The 25,286-nt window shown below is 39.0% G+C and overlaps 1 protein-coding gene across 3 annotated transcripts in view; it reads left to right on the top strand.

The window, feature by feature from the left end:
- The window catches only part of LOC124593416 (nucleolar pre-ribosomal-associated protein 1), a 173,322-nt gene that overhangs the window by 36,820 nt on the left and 111,216 nt on the right, over nucleotides 1-25,286 (top strand). For all 3 annotated transcript variants that reach the window (XM_047131928.1, XM_047131925.1, XM_047131926.1), the window contains 3 exons: nucleotides 17,389-17,589; nucleotides 18,349-18,569; nucleotides 21,217-21,372. In XM_047131928.1, the coding sequence (XP_046987884.1) occupies nucleotides 17,389-17,589; nucleotides 18,349-18,569; nucleotides 21,217-21,372 (578 nt within the window). The remainder of the gene's footprint in view (nucleotides 1-17,388; nucleotides 17,590-18,348; nucleotides 18,570-21,216; nucleotides 21,373-25,286) is intronic.

The raw sequence follows: 25,286 nt of genomic DNA, 5'->3' as shown, positions 1-25,286 counted from the left end.
TAAGTTCATCCACTCAATGCCTCTGATGCAAGGGTATCAAATTACCATATTTAAGTATAACTCATTCTAGGCAGGCAAGTTAACTTTAAGTGTGAAAATTAACTTCCTTTCATTTGACTAATTCGAAAACAAAGCAACAATTGCTGGAATTCTTAGTTGAGAATAACTGGAATGCAACAATTAGCCTATTTGGCCTCAGTTGCTCTTTGACTTTCTGTGAGACATTCCACTTGTATAAAGTGAAGTAGTGCTCAATTAATTGCAGTGGAAAATGTGGATTCATGCACTGTTTGAAAATTACTAAAAACACCATGTCATTTTACAACCCATACCTTAGTAAAAACTCTACAAAAAATAGAAGAGCTGACTGAAGACCAATGAGATTTGATATTGCTGTGATCCAATATAAGCTTTCCACGAGATCAAGAAAGTGCTACTATATGTGGGTGTCGCAGATACTATTACTTAAAATTTTTTGAAAGTCACCAAAGAACTTGTAGGCGACTTGCCTACAACAAATAATTGCATAGCCGTCTGGTATAGTGAGTTAGCGAAAAAATATTTATTCGTGAAAACTCACAATGAGAAGAAACTAAAAAAAACAACAGAGAAGTAACAAAAACTAGGGGATTCTATAGTCTTACGGCAAAGATAAAAAGCAACACATGACCAAAAAAAAACTTTTGCGCACTTTTGATATCACTTTGCACCAGACATGAAAAATATCACTGCCACACAGCCCCCCCCCCCCCCCCCCCCCCTTTAAAGTGCGAAGCCCCAGGGATATCTTGATACTTGAATTTTATTCAACGTCAAGCTCTGGTGTGCGTCGGGTGTCTTGGGTGCAGTGACATTGTTGTTTGTGGTGGTGATTCACCTGTCTCGGACGATGTACTGAGCGGTGTTTCGGTATGCTCTGCGTCCATCATGTGTTGATGCACAGGCGTGGTGTCAGAGGTCGGAGAGGATAAAACCCATGCTGGCTTGACACGTTCAATCAATACCTTTGTCGGAACACCATTGTACATTATGTCCATGGTATGCTTATGTATATGGTGGTTGTAAAGGTGATTTGACTGAGTCTGTTTGCAACATTACGTGAGAGCAATTGTACAAGTCTTTGTGTACAAACACCTTACGCTCGTCCTCTTGTTGACTTCGTGTTTCACGCCCAGCCCGGTCTCTTTTGCACTTAAAGATAACTTGTGGTTACTGTAGCGTGCGTAGTTGTGCTCGCAAATCCTCTATTGCAGTTTTTAAATCTCTAATTTTGTTTGAACTTTTTGTTGTTTGTCGCGTTGCAACCACGGCACAGTTTACTGTTATAATGTCAGTTTGGTCTTGCTGGTAATGGTAGTTACCGTACGTGGCATCTGTCAACGTCATTGCGACTGTTGCATTAGGCTTGTGTGTTTCGTAGATTCTGTCTGCAGCGAGCAGCAGTTTGTCAACTGATCTTTCGTCGTATATAGCTAGTGTAGTTCTTACTTGCGTTGGTAGCTGTTGTTGCCATACGTGGAGTAACAGTCTATCAGAGACTGTCGATCTATCTACCAGGCTGCGTAAATGACGCCAGTATTCTGACGGGGTCCTATCTTGCCGTTTCTCTTGGTACAGCTTGTTTGACTCTGATGTCGACTGACCTCACACACCGAGAATTTAATTCTTCTTTCAGTCTACAGTATGCTCATTCTGTAGCCGGGTTCACTATAATGTCAGATATCAAAACCAAGGTCTGATGGTCCAAATTACTTATCACCGAGGTGAACTTCTCGTGATCACTGACTATTCTTTGTTGTAGAAATAGATTTTCCATTACCGCAAACCATGTGTGTGGCTGAGAAGGCATGAATTGGGGCGCCCGTAATTGCAACCGTTGAGTTGGTGAAGTGTTGAAACCAGTGGGTACTTCCATTGCTGTTACTTGCTGTGGTTGTGCTGCCATGGTTGTTGAACCAACGTCATTCCTTTGGTCCGATATATGCTTTAAGTTCAGATCTTTCGAAATATGCAACTGTAAAGTTTCTATCTCATTCTGAAGCCTCTGAATTTCTTCTGTTATCGACCCGTATCGTTTGCCGTCGTCGTTCATTGCTTTTGCAGTTAATGTTCGACGTAGCTAACGAAAGATTTAAAGTTCCTTAATCGGAGGTCACCAATTGTGTAGGCGACTTGCCTACGACAAATAGTTGCATAGCCGTCCGGTATAATGAGTTAACAAAAAAATATTTATTCGTGAAAACTCACAATGAAAAAAAAAAAAATAATTAAAAAAATATAAAATGGAGAAGTAACAAAAACTAGGAGATTCTATTGTCTTACGGAAAAGATAAAAAACAAAACACGACCAAAAAAAAACTCTCGCGCACTTTTGATATCACTTTGCACCAGAAATGAAAAATATCACTGCCACAAACTTGTTGTGGTTCTTTCAAAAAACACAGACAAACAGTGAAAAAAATCTTTGAGGTCAGTTTACTTGTCATTGCCTAAAACATTAAGTGCTAAAAGAATCTGTGTAAAACCAGGCCAAAAACTGTGCACAACATTTTGTAAGATTAATGAACAGAAAACTGACATCAGTGATAGAAATGAAAGTGATGCAGATGCCCCTGAGGTGACATTTCACAAATCAATACTAAAAAGTCAAAGTATTGAGGATGCAAATAAAACTTTACATGATGTGGGGTGCTCTTCCTTAAAAATTCACTGTATTCCAATTCACAGCAAGGCTCCATGTGGCAAAAAGAAGCTAGAAAAAGTGAAGCATGTTTTGGAAAGAAAAGTGTGATGGGCATTAGATTGCAGTATTGAAGATTATGACCATAGAGAAGAAAAATTTGATGGTGAATTTGGTAAGAAAGCCAAAGGTGTTGATGCCATGATATTGTTAACTAAAGAAAAAATGGCTACTGTAAGAGTACCTGAAAAAATTCAAATTTTGACTATAGCTCCATCCTCTTGGTCAAAAGAAAACATAACGTTAGAATTTAATGTTAATGAGTATGTGTGGTCTGATAAGCAAGGAAACCAAAAAAGGGGAAAGTTATTGCTGATGAAGTGGTAGACATTGCCACTGATTTATACCAAATTGATGAATATACTCGAATGTTACCATGAGCAAAAGACAAAGTTAGCATTCAGAAGAATGCGTATATGCAAAAAAGACTCATCCTTCACAACTTAAGAGAACTATACTCTTGTTTTAAATGTGAGAATACAAACATTAACTTTGGTCTTTCTAAATTTTGTTCACTAAAATTGAAATGGTGTATTTTAGCTGGTGCTGCTGAGTCTCTCTCTCTCTCTCTCTCTCTCTCTCTGTAACTGCTTTTAGATACATAACACGTTGAAGAAACATAAAAGAACTTATAACATTTCTTGTATATGACTCTGAAAACTATTGACTGCATGCTTAATCACTGTGGTAACAGTCCCAGTGATGACAAACTGTCAGAATTATTAAGGCAGAAGTTAGCTTACAAAGATGCTGATGATGAAATTGAGTTCAGCCAATGGATAAACACAGGTCATCGGGCAGAATTGGTAAAGCAGTCTGCTACTGTTAGTGAATACATCAACGTGTTGTTAACAAATTTACAGGGAATTAAACAACACTCATTTATATCTAAGTGTCAGTCAAAATCATTGAAAAAATTGAAAGATCATCTAACCCTGGAAAAAGCAATTCTGTTAATGGACTTAGCTGAAAACTACAGTTTTTTAATTCAGAATGAAATTCGGAGTTACCAGTGGACAAGAAGCAGCTGTACTATCCATCCCGTGTGTGTTTATGTGACAAATGAAGAAAGTAAATTGGTAATATTGAGCCACTGCTTTATAAGTGGTGATATGGAACATGATGTAGGATTTGTAAATGCTGTCCGGAAAGAAATGTTTAAGTGGCTGGCAGAGCATTACCTGCAAGTGAAGAAAGTGCATTATTTCACTGATGGATGTGCTACTCAGTATAAGAATAGAAAAAGCTTTAAAAATTTGAATGAGCACAAAAATGATTTTTCTATTGATGATGAGCATTTCGTTTTTGCTAATAGTCACAATAAATCTGTGTGTGATGGTTTGGCAGGAGGCATAAAATGTATATTGAGAATAACTGGTCTTCAGCTAGTAGATGATGCACGAATAACAACTGCATCTGGTGTTTACGATTTCTGCAAAGCTAATATTGACAAATGTTTTTTTCACTTCTTAGAGAAATTCGCTGTAGATTTCCTATGCAAGAACATCGAGAAGAGATTTTCAACAACCCACACAATACCTGGTACCAGGAATTTTCACCATTACAAACCACGTCCTTGTTATTCTTTATAGATTAGAAGAGTAACTTCAGGAAAGCCTGCCTTGATTTTTGCATTCAGTGAAAATGCCCCACAATGGACATGCTCTCATCTTCAACAAAATTCTTTTGCAGCAGCTGTATACGGTGACAGGTGGTACTTTGCCTTCGTCAGAAATGTCTGTGAAGAAGAAGGAGATGTTAAACTACTTTTTTTCTAACCACCTGGACCAGTAGTGTCATTCTTTTCTGAACATGTACGTTTTAAATTAACGTTAGTGTGGCTAGAATAATTGTTTAAAGACCCTGATTAGACACCCTAAATAAATCTAACCCGTGTAATGAAAATGTTTCCATTAAATATATAACTTTTGGCTCTGTACTTTCATCAGGCAGCCTTACAATAGGTTGTCAATTTACATAATCTGATTTGGATGATCATCTGAACAATGATGAGATGAGATGTACGTTAAACAAACATCCAATATCTATCAAAACTCAGGATTTTTTTTTTTTAGTATCCAAGTTTTGATACAAACAAATCTTGTATCAGCTGTCAGAAAGTGTTTTACATATTATTTACATATTTAAAATTCATTGTTTGGACCATAATAGCTTAAGTTGATTTTCTGTATTCCCTTAAGTCAAGAATATTTATTAATTTTTTTTTTTCCAATAAAGATACATCCCGTCTGTGATATCTGGGGAAGTATGACTGATTTGTTGAAAATCAGATACTTTCTGTTATTATTAATTTTTGTCTGAAGTAATGCAATCCAAATGACGAACTTCAGTTGTGGTATTTATGTCTGTAAAAAATTTCCATTTTTTCTCCTTTTTTTGCATTGACTATTGCCATGCAGAAAGTAACAAGTAGAAAAAGTTTCATGAAAATCTGAAGCAATGGGTGTCAGGTATGGATGATCTTACTTAGAATTATTATTTTTGTCATCACAACACAAAGTATTGAGATTTCAGATTTATTTGTGTGTCCATTCATAGAAAACACATTAATAATTTTATTTTATTACAATGTGTACCGCCTTGGGAATTATTTAAGACCAATTATAAGTTCGCACCAGATTGGAGGATTGTGATATAAGCATTTTTCAACATATCTGTACTTTTTCCAGAAATTGGAAAGCGACAAATTAAATTTTTTGTATTGTTCTTTGTAGCTTTACTGCTTAAATAATTACATGTAGTTAAGTATGTGCTTCTCGTAACTTATGAAAAAAATTCCATATCAAAAGCTTCATAAACACCTGAGTTACGAGCATTCATGTAGGTAAGTGCCATTTTGCATTGACATTTTTCTGGAGCCTGGTTATCAGAATATCACTACATTTAAAATTTGATCCAAAAAAGTATTAGTCTGAGAGAAAAAAGATTTTGCACAAGTTCTTATGTTATAAATATAAGCAAATGTGCAAAGTTTCAGGAAAATCTGAGATGATAGGTGACACGACCTCCATGATTTGATGTAGAATGATGTACACCGATGCCGTGCTTTGAATGCCAACACTTTGGGCATATGGTTTGCCAATGTACATATGACCCGACTGTGGAGACTGTGGTTGACTGCTATGTAAGAACTCCCATGTTCCTACCAGCTGTCTGTGTTAATTGTGGAAATGACAACTCTCCAAATCCCTGAAATGTACAACCCTAATTAAAGAATGCATAATTCAGGAATCGCAAGTGTCCAATTATGTCTCGTTATTTGATGCTCACAAACAAATACGGTTGTTCATGTACTGCCCAATGATATCTACTGTTGCTACTATTGTGGCCAGGGCATGCTATTTACTACTTCCACATAGACCTCTGGTAGCCGTGCATGTAAATTAGACCATGGGGGCAAGAGGCCTCCGCTCTCATGGTTCCTGAATTTTCATTTACAGGAGCACTGACTCTCTGCACACAGCCAGAGAATCAGCATCTTCATCCAATGGGTACTGATGGCAGGGCATCCATTCAGGAATTCTCTACTTGGAATTCCACAGACAAGAACCAGATGCCAGCCAGTACCTAAAAGAGTCACCAACTGTGTGTCCTTGGCGTGCCCACTCCCTTTTGTTTCCTACACCTTGCAGCACAGATAAGCTCTCACATGATTCAGGACTGCCAAAAAAAATGAAAGAGAAAAAGAAATCACTGGAGAAGGCTACTCCAGTGACCCTTGAGGCACCAGATTCTCCCATGCCATCAGACTCTGAACTGATGTTTAGTGATGTTGCTCTAGACCCAACAATGACAGATCACATCTTCTGGTTGCAACCTTCTGATTGAGCAGGTTTTTTCTGATCTGGATCTTTGTCTCCTCCATGGGACATTTCAGTGCTGCCCATGGCACCTTTCTGGCTATCAACCTCATCTTCCTCCAGTCACGTGGCTTTGCTAGAATGGTCACTACATGACAATCTTCATCACTTATCACATTCCAGTAATCCTGTTACTTCCTTGTTGCTTCCCAACAGACCAGTTGTCAAGATGGTAGTTTTGAAGAGCCAACTGGCAATTGTGTGCATCTGCTGTCATCTGCGACCCTTCTCAGTTAGATTGCATCAGTGAGTTTATGGGAGATGTTTCCAACACAATTGTCTGCACCGCTGGAATTGCTATTACCTTTTCTACTACAGGCCTCTCCACTGCCAATTGGTGCTGTGGTAGACCAACAGCATTAAAATAGCAATTCATGATTCTTGGACGTTTCTTCACAAACCATGCTCATCACTTTTAAGCAGCTCTGTGCTAAGGCTCGGTAGCTAATTAAACACAAAAAGATTGAATCGTGAGAATGCTACATCTCCTTCTTGGGAACATTTGCCTCTTCATCCTGATTGTGGGCAATATTCTGTAGTCTTATGGGCCACCAAAGATCAACAGCTGTTCCAGATCTCATCCTCTGTGGTGGTATTTGAACCAGTGTGTCTTGTTGAACACCTTGCGACCCACTTTGTAGTTATTTCAGCATCATTTACCTACTGTCTTTCAAAAGCATAAAAGACTTTTGGAACTCTTCCTTGATAAAAAGCTAACATGACTGCCCCATAATCATCAGCTAAAGTTAGTTATTTAGTTAGATCCATGTTCCATAGATCATTTGAACAATTCTTTTATCAAAATGATGTGGAACAAGTCAGTTTACAGGATACGTACACATGTATATATATGATTGGTGTTAATATTAATGAACACATTATTTTTATAGTCCAACACATAAATCTACCCTATTTTTTTTTCATTTACTGGCTACTAGTTACTCAAGAAATTCATCAGTGAAATAGAAGAAGTAGTCAAGGAGAAATGATTTTAAATTAGATTTAAAACTTGCTTCGTTACCTGTCACACTTTGTATGATATTGGGAAAATGATAAAAACTTTTTGTTGTTGCATATTGAACTCATTTCTGAGCTACTGGCAGCTTTCACAAAAGGTACTAAATGTCATCTTTCCCTCCAGTGTCGTAGGTATGGACATCACTGTGCTTTTCAAACTGCAGTGAATTATTTATTACGAATTTCATTAGTGAATATATGACTTCTGATGGCGCAGTTAAAATGCTCAACTCCTTGAAGAGGTATCAACATGATACACTTGGGAGAATACTATACATTTTTCTTACTGCTCACTTTTGTACTATTAACACTTCTTTGTAAGTGATGAATTACCCCTGAAAATTTTTTTGTAAGATATTATTGAGTGGTAATAGCAAAATATGTCAGGATAGAAAATCTACTTACCAAGCAGCAGCAGAGCACACACATATAAAAGAAGGTTGTAATTAGGCAAAGTTTCGGAGTCAGTGGCTCCTTTTTCATTCAGAAGGGTTGAAGGAGAAGAAAGAGAGGTGAAGGAAAAGGACTGGAGAGCTCTAGGAAAAGGGGTAAATTTCAGGAAAGTCATCCAGAACTGCGGGTCAGGGAAGCCTCTCGGTGCATGATGAGAAGGAAAGACTGATTGTTGGGACTGCATTGGATGAGATTTGAAATCCTGAGAGCTTAAAGGTGGAAGACAGGGTAATGTGCAAGACAGATATTACTGCTTAAACATCATGCATGAGTTAATAAGAGTGAAATGCTAAGTGCAATTTACGTAATAGAGATGGGAGTGCGGTGGTGAAAAAATAGGTCTGTAGGACAACGAAAGATGTAGAAAACTAAAACAGAGTGAAGAAAAGAGTAGTTAATGTGAAGAAATGCTGAGATGGAAAAAATTAACATAAATTAAGGCCAGGAGGGTGGTGAGAACCAAGGACATGTGATAGTGCTAGTTCCTACCTGTGGAGTTCTGAGAAACTGGTGTCTGGGGAAAGAATCCAGATGGCGCATGTGGTGAAACAAACACCGCAGTTATGATTGTCATGTTCTAGAGAATGCTCTGCGACAGGATATTGTGAATTGCCAGTATACAGCCTCTGCCTATACCCCTTCATCGTAACTGCTAATTTGGTTGTAGTCACGCCAATGCAAAAGGCCAAACCGTGTTTACACAACAGCTGGTATATGATGTGTCACTTCACAGGTGGCTCTCCCTTTGATAGAATATGCTTTGCCAGTTACGGGGCTACTATAGGTGATGGTAGGAGGGTGCATAGGGAAAGTCTTGCAGCATGGTTGGTCACAGGGTAGGAGTCATTGGGTAGGGAAATGGGTGCAGAAGGAGCATAGGGTCTGACAGGAATATTGCAATGATTGGGAGGGTGACGAAACGCTATTCTAGATGTGGTGAGTAAAATTTAAGGCAGAATGGACCTCAATTGAGGGCATGATTTTATGAAATCATATCCCTGTCAAAGTAGCTGATTAATACATTCCAGACCAGCGTTATACCGAGTCACCAATGGTGTGCTCCGAAGTTATTTTTTGGAGGTTTCAGCAGTACCATGCTTGAACATGATGGCCCAGGAAATCTGCTTTTGAACTGGGCTGGTGGGGTAATTATGTGCAGTGAAGGTTAGGTGAGAATTGCGGTGTGTTGCTGTAAATAGTCTGCATCTGAACAAATACATTTGCCTCAAATGCCAAGGTTATATGGGAGGGAACATTTGGCATGGAGAGGATGGCAACTGTCAAAATGTAAGTACATTGTTTGTTGGTAGGTTTAATGTGGACTGAAGTTTGTAGTTGGACTTCAGTGAGGACGAGTTCAACATTAAGGAATGTGTCGTGGGATTTGGAATAGGGCCATGTGAAATTTCATCGGGAGAAGGTATGCAGAGATTCCAGGAATTTTAACATGTCAGTCTCACCATGCCTCCATATGGTAAAGATATCATCAATGTATCTAAACCAAACCATAGGCTAAAGACATATGGGGCCCAGGAAAGCTCATGAAAAGGTTGACATAGGTAGGAGCCTGTACCCCTGATCTGTTTGTAAGTCTGCCCCTCAAAGGTGAAGTAGTTGTTGGTAAGCATAAAGTGGATTAAGGTGAGTAGGGAGGTTGTCATAGGTTCAGATTCAGGTGGGCGTTGACAGAGGAAATGTTTAGCAGCAGACCGGCCGTGTATGTGGGGGATGTTGGTATAGAGGGAGGTGGCATCAGTAGCGATAAGCGAAATGTATGGTGGGAGTGGGACTGGCACGGATTTCAGATGATCTAGGAAATGGTTGTTATCTTTGATATTGGAGGGAGTCTTTGTGCTATGGGTTACAGGTGCTGATCAACTAAGGCAGATATACATTTGGTGGGTGATTTGAAGCCAGCTACTAAAGGACGGCCAGGATGATTGGGTTTGTGGATCTTAAGAAGAAGGTAAAAGGTTGGGGTGCATGGTTTGGGTGGGTGAGAAGGTCTATGGATTGAGGTGTTAGTCCTTATGAAGGGCCTGAGGAGGTTTTAAGGAGGGGCTGCAGGTCAGTTTGTACCACAGGAATAGGACCTTGATGGCAGACACTGAGAGCTTAAAGGTGGAAGACAGGGTAATGTGCAAGACAGAGATTACTGCTTAAACATCATGCACGAGTTAATAAGAGTGAAAAGGTAAGTGCATTTTACGTAACAGAGGTGGGAGTCCGGTTGTGAAAAATAGATGTGTAGGACAATGAAAGCTGTAGAAAACTGAAACGTGAAGAAAAGAGTAGTTACTGTGAAGAAATGCGGAGACGGAATGAATTAACATAAATTAAGGCCAGGGGGGTGGTGGGAACCTTGGACATATGGTAGTGCTAGACACATTCATAGGTTCTGTTGACCTGTAAAAAGTGTTCAACAATGTAAAATGGTGCAAGATGTTCGAAATTCTGAGGAAAACAGGTAAGCTATATGGAAAGATGGATAATATACAATACATACAAGAACCAAGAGGAAACAATAAGAGTGGAAGACCAAGAATGAAGTTCTCGGATTAAAAAGGGTTTAAGACAGGGATGCAGTTTTGCACCCGTGCTGCTCAGTCGAAGAAGCAGTGACTGAAATGAGAGAGAGGTTCAAGAGTGGGGTTAAAAATCAAGGTGAAAGGATGTCAGTGGTAAGATTCGTCAATGACATTAGTATCCTCAGTGGAAGTGAAGAAGAATTACAGGATGTCTTGAATGAAATGAACAGTCCAATGAGTACAGAATATGGTTTGAAAGTAAATAGAAGAAAGACAAAAGCAATGAAGTACCAGAAATGGGAATACTGATAAACTTAACATCAGAATTGGTAATCACAAAGTAAACGAAGTTCAGGAAATCTGCTACCCAGTCAGCAAAAAACCTGTGATGGACAGAACAAGGAGGACATAAAATGCGTACTAGCATTGGCAAAGAGGACATTCCTGGCCAAGACAAGTCTTCTTGTATCAGACGTAGCCCTTAATTTGAGGAAGAAATTTCTGAGAATGTATGTTTGGAGCATAGCATTGTATGGTAGCGAAACATGGCTGGTGGGAAAACCAGAACAGAAGAGCATCGAAGCATTTGAGATGGGGTGCTGCAGAAGAATATTGGAAATTAGGTGGACTGACAATATAAGAAATGAGAAGGTTCTCTGCAGAATCGGTGAGAAAAGGAACATATGGAGAACACTGACAAGAAGAAGAACAGGATGACAGGACATTTGTTAAGACAACAGGGAATAACTTCTATGATACTAGAGGGAACTGTAGGTGGTAAAAACTGTATAGGAAGACAGAGATTGGAATACATCCAGCAAATAATGTAGGACTTAGGTTGCAAGTCTTATTAGCAGATGAAAAGGTTAACACAGGAAATGAATTCATGGTGGGGTGCATGAAACTATTCAGAAGACTGATGACAAAAAAAAAAAAAAAGGTGTGGTACTGGTTGAGTCAGAGAATTTTTTTATGCCTCACCAGCATTGAAACTCACATGCTACTTGATAAATTTGCTGGATTTTTTACATGACTGGCATGACATTCTCGTACATAATCGAGGCATAACCTGATGATCACATTTGTATGGCCTCTTTTAATGTTAATCAGTTTTATGAAGAATACCTTTTCACAGTTATCCTTGCTTTTTGTAGCACATGAGGATGGGATTTCCATCCAAAAACCTGGGCTGCATGTACGATTTTATCCAAATAAAGGATTTGTCAGGTACAATTGGAGCAGAATTTTTTTTTTTATAATGGAAAAAGTATATCTTGACATATGAGATGAAACTGCTGCTTGGTGCAACATCGTAACATTTCCCTAATGATCACGCCAGTTGATGGAAATGGTGTGCATTAAGCCACAGAGTAAACTGCGTGTCCACAGAGATTTTATCCGTGTTAGGTGAAGAATGTGGTCGCTAACAGAAGGGCAAATACCATTACAGTTGTGTATGTAGTATCACTAAACGAAGGGAACCAAAGTTTATTGCATTCTTTTAACTGATATTGTTTAATTGCTTTAGTTTGATATGGACCTACTGTAGCAAGAGCTTCTATAATTATTCAAGTAGTACTGTATGAATGCTGTGAACATGCATTGATTGCAAATAAAACTATGGAGCTATTGAGTCTATCATAGTCTGTCAACATGTGAATGTTTAGCTTGTGGCAGGGAAAAGTACTTACACAAAATACATTAGGAGAAGAGATATTTCTGGATTAAAGTTCTCGATTAACTTTACACATGAGATTAGAAAACAAAGTCAAGCTTTGACATTTTAATTTATATAACAGTCATCTCACAGTCTTTTCTTCTAAATGTAGGTACTGATTCTTTTTTTAGATGTACAACATGAGACTATACCAATCAGTAAAAGCCCTTTGTCCAAGAATAGCAGATTGTGAGACTGGGTTTCTTAGGATGGCATACTTGAGAATGTCAAAATGTGTGTTAAAGATGGGATGCAACTTCACCTAATGACGAGCAAGCCAGACAGCAAAGACAATAATATGTTGCTTTCCTGGTGGAAATGTGACAGCATTACATTCCAAATATTTGTAGGACGGCACAAAATATTTTAGCCATTTCCTGATAATAATTTATTTTAAACAATGAATGAGAAGCTCACACAAAGTGTAAATGGTTTTGATAATAATACTATACATGTTAGTGACAAACAGTCCAGAGTGAATAGAGAGTGTCATGATAGATACAGGAATTAGTGACCCCAAGGTTGTTGTAGTGAGATTGAATACAGCAACATCTAAATCCACCAAAAGTAAACACACAATATATCTATTTAAAAAAGCAGATAAAAATTCAGTTGACATCCTCCTAAGGACACTCTCCATTCCCTCTGAACCAACTTAGTAGGCATTGACCAAATGTAACTTAAATTCAGTGAAATAGTTTTGCTGGCAATTGAGAGAGACGTAAACGCAAGAAAGATCAGGACACTATGCAATGTTACTTAATGGTTATCCTGTTGCTGAGTTGTGACTGCTCCACCCAGCATCCCGTACGAGCAGACCCATTGCAATATTACCTGATTTTACTTGTACCGTAGGTAATGGGCTATGCGTGGTGCTGTTTAAAGTGAATAGCTTTGATGCCCAGCAGATAACTCGCTGCAAATAACAACCTCTAGCTGTGGTCCTGCAGTCAGACACTAAGTGCATTGGCTAGAATTATGAATTAACAAAATAAACATAAATATTAAATAAAAGACAAATGAAGAGTTAATGAAAAAGCGTTCCATTCTAATGTCAGTAATTGATGTAGGTGATATTGGAGAATTCTGTTGATTACTGTTTATTAAAGAAAATAAACTTCAGGTAAATAGAAAGCGTACCTGTGATAACCAGTTTTAACACAGACAGAAAGATATCCTTATAAAACACTGTAAATTTGCGTTCAGAGTGTTAAGAAAATCCTAGCAGAATCCTCAAACAAAATAGTCATCCAAATCTTGCAAAAAATAAGTGTATTTTGTGACCATAATACACAAAATATTTGATAGCTTAAATAATTCAGAGTATGGCAGTTTACACAATAACACACAAGTGATAATGAGTAGGAACTCATAATCTGTCTGCTCTCATATCTGAAGTACAAGTGGAAAAGTTAAAGTTTTGCACTGGAGCATTTTCAGACCTTGCAAAAGTCAGAGTTCCTTCACGGCTAAAAGTATTGTAGTGGCTTACACTGCCCACAATCTGTCACCAACATTACTGAACAACACGCGTTACCACAGGCAGATCTGCCTCCTTCCAAAAATAAGTTATAAGTGATGTGTATATGCAGACTGAAACGGCAAATGAAAATTTGTACCAATGCTGGGAGTCAAACCTGGGTCTCCTGCTTAGCAGTCAGCACTATACCATCGCGGCACTGTGACTTGACGCAACTGCATGGATTACCCTAGCACACCTTCCTCCTCAATCCAGATTCTCAATTACACCTCTGCCATGAGGTATTACCCCTAAACTTGAACGGCATTGCAGAGGATCTCAAACTACATGCCTGAAACCGAGGCATAGGTGCTTTAATCAAATGAAACCATATGGTTCCAGAGACCTTTTCAAGTCTCAAACATCTATGATCTATATAAGCGGACTGAAGTGACAAATGAAAATGTGTACCAAGGCTAGGATTCGAACCCGGGTCTCCTGATCACTAGGCAGTTCTGTTAACTGCTATGCCACCCTGGCACAGCAGCTTTGCACAAGTGCACTGATTACCCTAGCATACCTTCCTCCTTGTTCCAAATTACCATTCACACCTATGTCCAAACCTCTGGAAACACAAAGTTTCATTTAACATAAAAGTGTCCAGAATTTCTTCCTTGGGCATCCTATTCAGAATGTGTCTGTTTTCACATGATTCCAGCAGTCTTCCACCAGTGTCTAACTTTTATTGGCAGAAGGGCATCTCCACCAAAAAACATCATTCTTATGTTGTACAGGCATGATTCTGAGTCAACTTCACCACTATGTGCATCAAACTAGTACATTACAACAATATTTAATAAAGGAATGATATAAACATTCTATAACACTCAGACCTTTCACAATAAGTATAAATAAAGGTTTGTTAAAAAAAAGCTAGCATTCTTGTGGCAGTGCACTCATGTTGAAAGAAAACAAAATGTTGTTAAATATTTTTTAACATTTATTTTACATCTCCTCAATAGAAGTGTCTTTTGCCACTCTTTTCGATGGTGGTGTCAGCTAACACAAGCTATTGACCACTTTTAAATTACAGTGGTTTTTTATATTAACTGCAGTCACATTGAAACAATGCTATTGCCAAAAATAACAATATATTACTGTGGACGATATGATATTCTGACAACTATTTCCATGATGAAAAACATTTAAAAACATATGAAATTATGTGATTCTTCAATTTCTCCAGGCGTATTTTATGATGAAATAAATCGCGAATGAACAGCCTGGTATGAGTGTGCATAGGAGTCATATTAAATTAATAAATAAAATTGATACATACATGTAGGTTTTCGGGATGATGCAGTGGTGCAATACATGAAATGTTTAAAATTTGTTAGGTCTAAGGTTCCTTGTAAAAATATTTCATTACTGTAAAATATGAACTTCTGCAGCTTTTAAGTTATTGAAAATATTATTGCTTCATTGGAGGCACCTCATTTTTCTGAGATTGCAGATTACTCTAGAATTTTCCATATCTATTAAAACCTGTGGTAAAATTTGAATTTTTTTCTAAACATGAAGTTTAAAATGTAACAGCTCATTCATTTCTTCATAAATTAAATAAATTCTAGAGTTTCATACACCTGTAAGTATGGTTTGTATGCTGTGCAAAATTTATCGAAGAATCTCTCTTACTTATGAAGAAAAGTGTACCTATAGCAACAAATGCAGCCAATAGTAAGTTTAAAAAAATGATGAAATTTCACATGTAAAAAAATTTATTTTGGTATGTTTTTGGACTTTCACTGCTATGAGTGTAAATCCTGAATCTTTCCTGGTTATGCCGACAAAGTTTTATGAATTTATTTGTAAAAGTATAGACAGTGGAAATTAAAAAGTCCTATGGTGCCTCTCCTGCTCCCAGCCAGCCTGTTTGACGTCCTACCCCCTTTAACTCCCAAATATTGGATGTTTTCTTGGTAGTGTCCTCTGCCATTGCAGCTGAGTTGTGCTGAAAACTGATGCCAAGGCCTGAATTCATCATCCTGTATTGGTCCCCATTCTGAACATGGTGCATGCGCAGCCCATCACAGGTGTTGCCCCCAAGATTGAGCTTGTGGTGATGCCCCTAGTAGAACAACAGTGCTAACTATGTATAGCATTCAGTGACTCTTCTCTAACACCTAGCCCAGCCTATTCTCAAACACTTGGGCTGGCTGCACCAAAAATTTTGTTTTTTAATAAGAAATAATACAGGATTCCATGTCATACTAACAGGAAAATCCTGTCTCTATTGATTGAATTGTCTACTACTCTAATTTGTAAACAATATACTAAAAACTAGATTTGCTGGCAGCTATCAGGTTCTTATTAAATATCTTCTTGTATCCCTCATTTAAGCAGTATTTGCTGCTGCCATTTTTCAGGCTGTTGTAAGCGATGTTCCACACACCTATCCTGAACTATGTGAATCGATTGGCCAATAAAAGCTTTCTCTCAGTGACAAGTAAAAATTATGTGCTAGGCTTCTTAAATCCCAAATCATCCTTCATAGAGGCAAGTAATGCCCTAATCTTGGCAGCTGGGCAAAACACATCCTTAATGTTAAATTTCATTAAAATTCTTTCATTCGTAATGGATATGCCCCCACAATGAGAAATAAAGGCCACAGATCTGAGCTCCTCTTCGTGCACTTCTGGGTGGTCCAGGCTCCATTGTCTGATGAATCTGCTTCTCAAGTATCCATTTTCCTTAAACACAGACACCAAGTGTGCAGGTTCCTGTGTTAGACTATCTGTGTCGGAAATAGCATATGTTTTACGTACCAGAGTCCTAAGGATGCCACCATGTTGGTCCAGTGGATCACAATATTTATATGCAGAAATGATTGGTGTGTGTTGGTTTACAGTGAACTCTGTGTCTCATTGTACTTCCTTCGGGCCACTCAACAAAAGTGTTGTCAGCATACCTTCAGAAACACATTGATTGCAAAGCTGAATTCCTCACTGCCCTATCCTCGAAGTCCTCTATGCAAAATTGGCAACTGTGGGTGGTACAGGGCTACCCGTAACCACTCAATCATTCTGTTCAAAAATATTGTCATTAATTGAAAAATACACGGATGTTAGTGCATGGTGAAAAAAGCTGCACCTTCTCCTCATTGAGTTTTTCACTAATCAAACTTAAGGACTCTTCCAAAGGGACCTGCATAAATAGAGGTACCACATAAAAACTCACAAATAAATCCAAATGATTCTACCTCAGAGAATTCAGCTGTCAAACAAAATCCACCAGATTGGAAATATGATGTTCACACTTTTCAAATATGCAGAGAATTGATGTTAAGTACATTGCCAGGTTGTAACTGTTTGCATACAAATTATTAATGTACACCATATGTATTTTGTAAGGATTGTTATGTTTAAATTTTATTGGTGCTTAAGGGAGAGGACACATCACTGTTTTGCTGTTCCCACTCCCCCCCCTTCCCCCTCCCCTCCCCCCTTTTTTGCTTGTGCCACACTTTTCCTTTTTAGTTTGGTTAGAATTATTGAGTACTGATAAACATTTGAATGTATTGTTTGTTATTACAGCTGTTGTGACCGTCAGTTCTGAACTGGCACATGAGGTGGCAGTACAAATAACACTGAGCCCTCCTGTCTTGGAGCTTCTTGTGAAACATTCACAGGCATCAGAGGAGAAACACAACGTGCGAAGTTGCTTCATACATTATTTATTGTCATTCTTTGTGAGTGGATCGGATTTTACTATTCGCCTGCTTCTTGATAGAAAAGGTGAGCATAGGAAAATAAGAAATAGCTAATTTACTGGTGTGTGTGTGTAGGGGGGGAGAGCCATGTACGTGCTCCTCCTTGCAAGCACATATATATTATTTTGTTTTTTTGAATTGTATGAATGCATGGTGTCTGTTCTTTCAGACATGTCCAAAAGAACATACTCCAAGCAGAATACGCAGCTGTTATACATTATATGTAATTTCACATACATTGTTTTGTTGATATGTCATATTTGATAACTTTCTTTTATAATATGGTTTCCTAATCATAAAGGTAAGTGTGTTGTCACTACCTTTTGAAACACGTTTTTATGAGAATTATTTTGTTTAGAGAAAGATGGAGAGCTCATTGTTAATCAGTAATAAATTACATTAGCACAGTATAAGACTAGAAGTATGGTATTTGCAAAACAGATGATGGATTTTTTGTTTACCACACACACAGATGTAGAAAGTTTATGATATCTGCAAAAGAAGAGGAGTGTTAAAATAAGAACGCTTGTTATTTATGCTAGTTCCAGACTCACCAATCACTTTTATCAAAATCCCCACACTAATTTCGGATCTTCTTGATTCTTGAGAAACTAAACAGAAAATCCTATGTGCTATTTATTTTTTTGTTTATTACATGCTGCATTTTTATTATTTTGGTTTCCACAATGTATTATGTTTATTTTTTGTGTAATGTTTTTTCAGGAATATGAACTGTGATTTTTCTTTGTTAGTAGCATAATAAAATGTATCCTGTCTGTTGCAGGATATATAAACAGCATTATTCCTGGCCTTCTATATGATAGTGCTGACTTGGTAGTTCTGGTATTAGCTACATTACGGTCTAAAGTGCTAGAAAACCCATCAGTCTCAAAGACCAATAAATTGCGAACATTTAGTGTTCCTATAATTCGGTCTCTTATAGGCTTGTATGAATGGAAAGGTCCTCAGAAATGGAAAGGAGATGCTGATAGTCTGATACAACAGGTATGCTGTGAGCCAGTCATAAATGTTCTATTCACACTATGAACCACTCTAATACTTATTTTATAATTCAGTGAAACAGGTTGAGGTATTTTTGTTTAATCTGACAATCATTTTGAAAAAGAAATAAGAGCGAATTTGTAACTCAAGCAGTCAGTCAAAGTTTGCTGACATGCTTTTTCCCTTGTAATTGAAATCATATTTATTAACTGTGTTATCCATTTAATCTGTATTGTACAAATAACTGGAAATTAGGGTATTGAATGAATATCACAAAGCTTTAAGTATGACATGATGCTTTCATTCCTTTGTCATGACTCAAAAACTTCAAGTCTGTTAGTTCCTTGGAGACCTAAGTTGAGTCAGTTCTCAAGCTATCTGCTTGAAGTAATTCTCACATAAGACATTCAGAAGAATTTGACATGAATCCCTGTCTTTGGTACCAGGTTTAACTACATAACTGTAGCATTGTTTAGCGGGCAAATTGATGGCTACCCCTCTTACTGTGGCATGTTCAGGATGGTTCAAATATTCCCAAAAGCTTTCTTGGATGCACTGTGCCTCTACTATGACTTGTGAAACTTGGGGTATGGTCCTCTGAGGATAGATGCATATAGAATGTCAGTTAGTAAGCACCATGATTAGTTCAACTGTATTCCTTTCTACTCCATTTCTAACTTACACTTTTGACTTTCATATCGAGTTTACAATTTCAAAGTTGTGATTCGGTTACCTTGTGAATCATGAACTTTAGACGAACTCGCTACTTTCCATTGTTATTTGTCCACCATTATCACTTATTGTTTGACACCTCTCCCTACGAAGAGGAACTGAAATGTTCATATTTGACTTTCTGACTTTGTTTACTTTATTTCTAAAAGTACTACATTTGTTAGTATTACTTACTTTCTCCCCCCCTCCCCCCCCCCCCCCCCCCGCGCGCTCTGTGTGTGTGTGTGTGTGTGTGTGTGTGTGTGTGAGGGGGGGGGGGGGGACACATGTGTCCATGTGCCCATGTGCAAACACTTACACTTGCGTGGGGGTGCACTCTTTAATAGGTTACACTAGTGCCTTGTATGCTGTTAGCATGCCAAGTGCATTCTTCTTCCCCAGAATTCTCCAAACAATTTCAAATCTTTCATTTGCCTTCCCTAATACAGTGTTTTTCTCATTAAGCATTACACAATAATTATGCAGTGCGTCTACAGCAGTCAAAGGGTAAATCTATTTAATGTTATATGTGTAATCCTAAAATTTGTCTTTCCTGTGAGCTTGTGTTTCCTCATAAAAAAGTAACCAGTAACCTTAAAGATTATAAATAGTTAAAAATCATGCTGCTCACCATAAAGAAGAGATGTTGAGTCGCAGACAGACACAGTAAAAAGACTGCCATATATGTTGAGCTTTTGGCCGAAAGGCCTTTTTCTGCAATAGGCAACACATGCACATTCAGACAAGCGCAACTTGTTGGCTAGAGACAGTGGTCGTGTTTGTGTGTGAATTGCGGTTGTTTGAAAGTGCATGGTTGTCTACTGCAGAAAAAGGCCTTTTGGCCAATAGCTCAACATATATCAAAGTCTTTTTATTGTGTCTGTCTGTGACTCAACATTTCTTCTGTATGGCGTGTAGTAATCTTCCATTTTCATAGTAGTGTCAAAATGATGATAAAATTTTTTAGATAGAAGACATTGCACAAAAGGTATACGCTGAGGCAATCCATGAGCTACAATTATATGGCCACTAATGGTTTCAACGATTTTGTGTCTGCAAAACAAAAATACCACAATAACCACTGCCACCACCAAGCTCTTGTCATCTGCTAGCATATCCGTTTGTGTAACAGTCCAAGTCTGGCAAATTAGAAAGCCCTTTAGGGTATTCAGAGGGAAAGTCACTGCTGTTTTAGTTGGTCACCACCCTCACACACACACACACACACACACACACACACACACACACACACACACACTCACACACACACAATTTACCGAAGGCAAATATAGAACATAACTAGATATACATATTACCCAACATCCTTGATACAACTTGCAGAAATTGTGTTTTATAATGCAGTATTATTAAAAGGATAGATTACTATTCACCATATAGCAAAGATGCTGAGTCACAGATAGGCACAACAAAAAGACTGTCAAACAAGTAAGGTTTCAACCAAAAAGTCCTTCATCAGAATTAGATAAAACACACTTCTGCTCGCGGTCGCACGCACACCCACGCGCGCCCGTGTGCACACACACACACACACACACACACACACACACACACACACACACACACAACTCAAACACACAGGCCTACAGTCTCTCTGGCTGCCAAGGCCAGAGACTGTGGACATGTCTGTGTGAGTTGCATTTGTGTGTGTGTGTGTGGTCTAATTCTGATGAAGGCCTTTTTGGCTGTAGGCTTACTTGTTTTACTGTTTTTTGTTGTGCCCATCTGCATTTCAGGATCTCCACTATATGGTGAGCAGTAATCTATCCATTTCATGATATTGCATTATTCCATCCTGGTTTTTCCATTGTTAGAAACTGTGGTATGTTTCATATACCATCCTTGTGAGTTTTTCTTAAATGCTAGTGAACGTTTTCCGTTTTTGTTGTTGTTTGTACAGTTTATCCTTTATGATTTACAGACAGACGAACAGGAAGGCAAATCTGTGGTGTGTGAATCAGTGCACGAGTTCCTGATTGTACTGTGCACTTCTCGAAAGCATGGAATTGCATTCATAGATAAAACCTTAGGTACATCTGGTAATAAACAAAATCCAGTGCTGTATGGTGTTCTACAGGTAGCGCATTTAATTTTTGTTCGTAAAGTATGTAATCTACTGTGTTGTATTGTTGCTGTTGAAAGACTGACTTTTAGTTGCAATATAGGTACAGAATAACCTTATTCTTTGTTTGTTTAGTTGATAAATTTGATTGTAGCTACAGTATTGTCATTTTATAACTTAAATTGCCTCCTGACATGACCAGCCAAATGAAGCAGTATTGTATTTAACAAATAATATTCTTGTTTGGGTTGAGAAGGTTTCCAATTCCCCATCTGGTCACTTGGTATAGGTATTATACATGGCTTTCATTTTGATACAGTTTGCATGTACTCCTTTTTTGATATGCATAAATCAAATAGCACTGCAATTTAAAGCCGATTGACTAATAATATTAATAGTTAAAAGATTTCACCGCGGCGTGCGAAGTGGCCGCGCAGTTAGAGGCGCCATGTCACTGACTGCGCGGCCCCTCACACTGGAGGTTCGAGTCCTCCCTCAGACATGGGTGTGTGGGTTGTTTTTAGCATAGGTTAGTTTAAGTTAGTTTAAGTTGTGTGTAAATCTAGAGACCAATGACCTCCGCAGTTTGGTCCCTTAACAACTCACACACATTTGAACATTTGATTGCACCACATCTCTACACATGCAAAATAAATCAACAGGCTATATGACCATAGGTTGTTACTTGTGAAAGACATTGTAGGTGGTTTCATAACTACAGAGTACTTTTAACAAACTGTCCAAGAAATATCAGTGCTGCATGTACAAAAGATGACTGACCTGACTTGTATCATTTTCATCATATCAGCATATGAACCTCAGCAGGTGCAATTTTATCTGTATGTAATTGCTAATCACTGCATAATTTCTTTCTTACAGTCCAATGAAGGAAGTAGCATGACACCATTAGATTTGCATATAACACACAGCGGTTGCTTGACAGATGTTGGCATACAAATTAAGAGACCTATTTCAAACATTATTTTTTTGGAAATTTGTGGTTTGATATTATCAACAGTTGGTTAATTGTGCCTATTATTTTACCAGATTGTCTTACTGGGCTTGGATGTAGAGACACCCTAAAAAAGAAACCGTATTGAATGAGTGCATTTGCCTTAAAGACCAGTCATATTTCTATATTATGAAAAGGATATTTGCTACTTACCATATTGCGGAGATGCTGAGTCTCAGATAGGAACAACAAAAGATTGTTAGAAAGTGAGCTTTGGCCAACAAGGCCTACATTGGAAATAGACAACATACGCACACACACTAATGCAAATGCAACTCACACACACGATAACAGTCTCAGGCTGTTGAGGCCACACTGCAAGCAGCAGCACATGACAGGAGAAGCAAGTGGATAGCGGAGATAAGGAGGAGGCTGGGGTGGGGAGGGGGAGGTACAGCTGAGTATGGATGGGGAAAGGTAAAGTGCTGCTTCTGGGAGCATACAGGGACAAGGTGGAGAGAGGTATGGCAGCTAGGTGCAGTCAGGTGGTTAGACAGTGGGGGGGAGGGGTGGGGGCTGTTGGTGGTTTGCAGGAAAGGAGAGAACTAAAGACTGAGGTTGCATTTGTGGAATGGAGGACTGTGTAGTGCTGCAATGGGAACAGGGCAGGCATTAGAAGGGTAGGGATAATAATTATCGTAGGCCAGAGGGGTTATGGGAACGCAGGATGTATTGCAGGGAGAGTTCCCACCTATGCAATTCAGAAAGTCTGGTGTTGATGGGAAGGATCCAGATGGCATAGATGATGAAGCAGTCATTGTAATGAAGAACATCGTGTTGGGAGGCCTGCTCAGCATTGGGATGGTCCCGCTGTTTTTTGACCATAGTTTGTAGGTGCTTGTTTTTGTGGACAAATGGCTTGTTGGTTGTCACATCCACATAGAATACAGCTCAGTGGTTGTAGCTTAGCTTGTAGACCACACTGGTTTCACAGGTAGCCCTGCCTTTGATGGGATATGTGATGCTTGTGACTGGACTTGAGTAGGTGGCAGTGGTGGTGGGTGGATGCATGGGACTATTACAGTGAGATGAATCCTGAGGCAATGGGTTGGGAGCAGGAGTTGTGTAGGGATGGACAAGGATATTGTGCAGGTTCGGTGGGCTGTGGAATATTGCTGTAGGAGGGGTAGGAATGATAGTGAGTAGGACATTTTTCATTTTAGGGCTCTGGGGTAGGTAGTCAAAACCCTGGCTGAGAATATGTGATTCAGTTGCTCCAGTCCTGGGTGGTACTAAGTCTTGAGGGGAATGCTCCTCTGTGGATGGACAGTGGGACTTATGTAGGTGGTGGGTGTCTGGAGAGATAAGATACAGGACATCTGTTTTTGTACAATGTTGTGAGTGTAACTACATTCTGTGAAGGCCTCACTGAGACCCTTGGTATTTTTTGAGAGGGATTGCTCTTCACTACAGAGGCAACGGCCGCAGGTGACTGGACCGATGACCTCAGCAGTTTGGTCCCATAAGACCTTACCAGTGCTGCGGGTGGCTAGGCTGTATAGAAGGGACTTGTATAGAATGGGTGACAGCTGCTGAAGTGGAGCCATTCCTGGTGGTTGGTAGGTTTGATATGGATGGAGGTACTGATGTAACCATCTTTGAGGTGGAGGTCAACATCAAGGAGGATTGCTTTTTGGGTTGAGTAAGGCCAGTTGAAGTAAATGGGGGAGAAGGTGTTCAGGTTCTAGAGAAATTTGGATAGGACACAGGCAGTCACCTGTGGCCGTCGCATCTGTAGTGATGAGCAGTCCCTCTTGAAATATACCAATGGTCTCAATGAAGTGTTCGCAGTCTGTAATTGCCCTCCCAACCTTGTACAAAAACAAATCTTGTGTGCCTTGTATCTCCAGTCATCCACTACCACCCAAGTCCCTCTGTCCAGCCACAGAGGAGCATTCCCCTTGTGACACAGTACTACCCAGGACTGGAGCAACTCAATCACATTCTTTGCAAAGGTTTCAACCACCTCTTGCTGTGCCCCGAAATTAGGAATATCCTACCCACTATCCTTCTCACCCACAGGTGCTGATTCCATGGGGCCTGAGGCGGCCCGAGCCCCTTCAAAAATTCATTTGGGAGGGGGGGCGGAGCTTTATGCTTTCTAAAATTACCAAATTATGTTGGAATTTTTTATTTTCCGTGTTTGACGATAGTTACCTTTTAAAATACATTCAGTAATGAGTTAAAACAAATAATTAATATGGTAGTAAGCAGGTTAACAGAAAACGAGTGGTGTGAAGCATGATAGTGTTACGGTGCTGCGGGCAGACTTAGAATTTGTCACGGTGCGGGAAACTTCGGGTAAAGTCTGGCACTGGCAGGCCAACATTGTGGCCATGGCGACACCAAAAGGACTGGAGCAGAAGCACCTGGATCCCTCCACCTTGCGTCGCCTGACACTTCGAGACATTATGACGCCATGGCTGTATAAAGCCCACCCTGCTGTCGCAGTCATTCATTGAGGATAGTTTCGTTCAGTGTATGCTGCAGACGTGTTTAGTGTTCCAACTTTAGTGTGTAGTGGTCTATTTTATATGACTACATTTTATTCGTTTACATTAGTATATTGTGAATTAAGTTTTGCAATGGATAAATTTGTTACCGGCCGCTGTGGCCGAGCGGCTCTAGGCGCTTCAGTCCAGAATCGCGCTGCTGCTATGGTCGCAGGTTCGAATCCTGCCTTGGGCATGGATGTGTATGATGTCCTTAGGTTAGTTAGGTTTAAGTAGTTCTAAGTTCTAAGTCTAGGGGAATGATGACTTCAGATGTTAAGTCCCATAGTGCTTAGAGCCATTTGAACCATTTGATAAATTTGTTACCAAAAAGGCACGCTTGGAAGTTGATGATACTGTAAGTCAACCTCCAACAATTATTGTGTCATCAGTTGCTTTGTCGTCTTCAGGCGAGAACCGTTCAC

The sequence above is a fragment of the Schistocerca americana genome, chromosome 2, assembly GCF_021461395.2.
Source record: "Schistocerca americana isolate TAMUIC-IGC-003095 chromosome 2, iqSchAmer2.1, whole genome shotgun sequence".
NCBI lineage: Eukaryota > Metazoa > Arthropoda > Insecta > Orthoptera > Acrididae > Schistocerca > Schistocerca americana.
The sequence above is the reverse complement of the archived record's forward strand: the minus strand, read 5'-3'. Positions and strand labels throughout refer to the sequence as shown.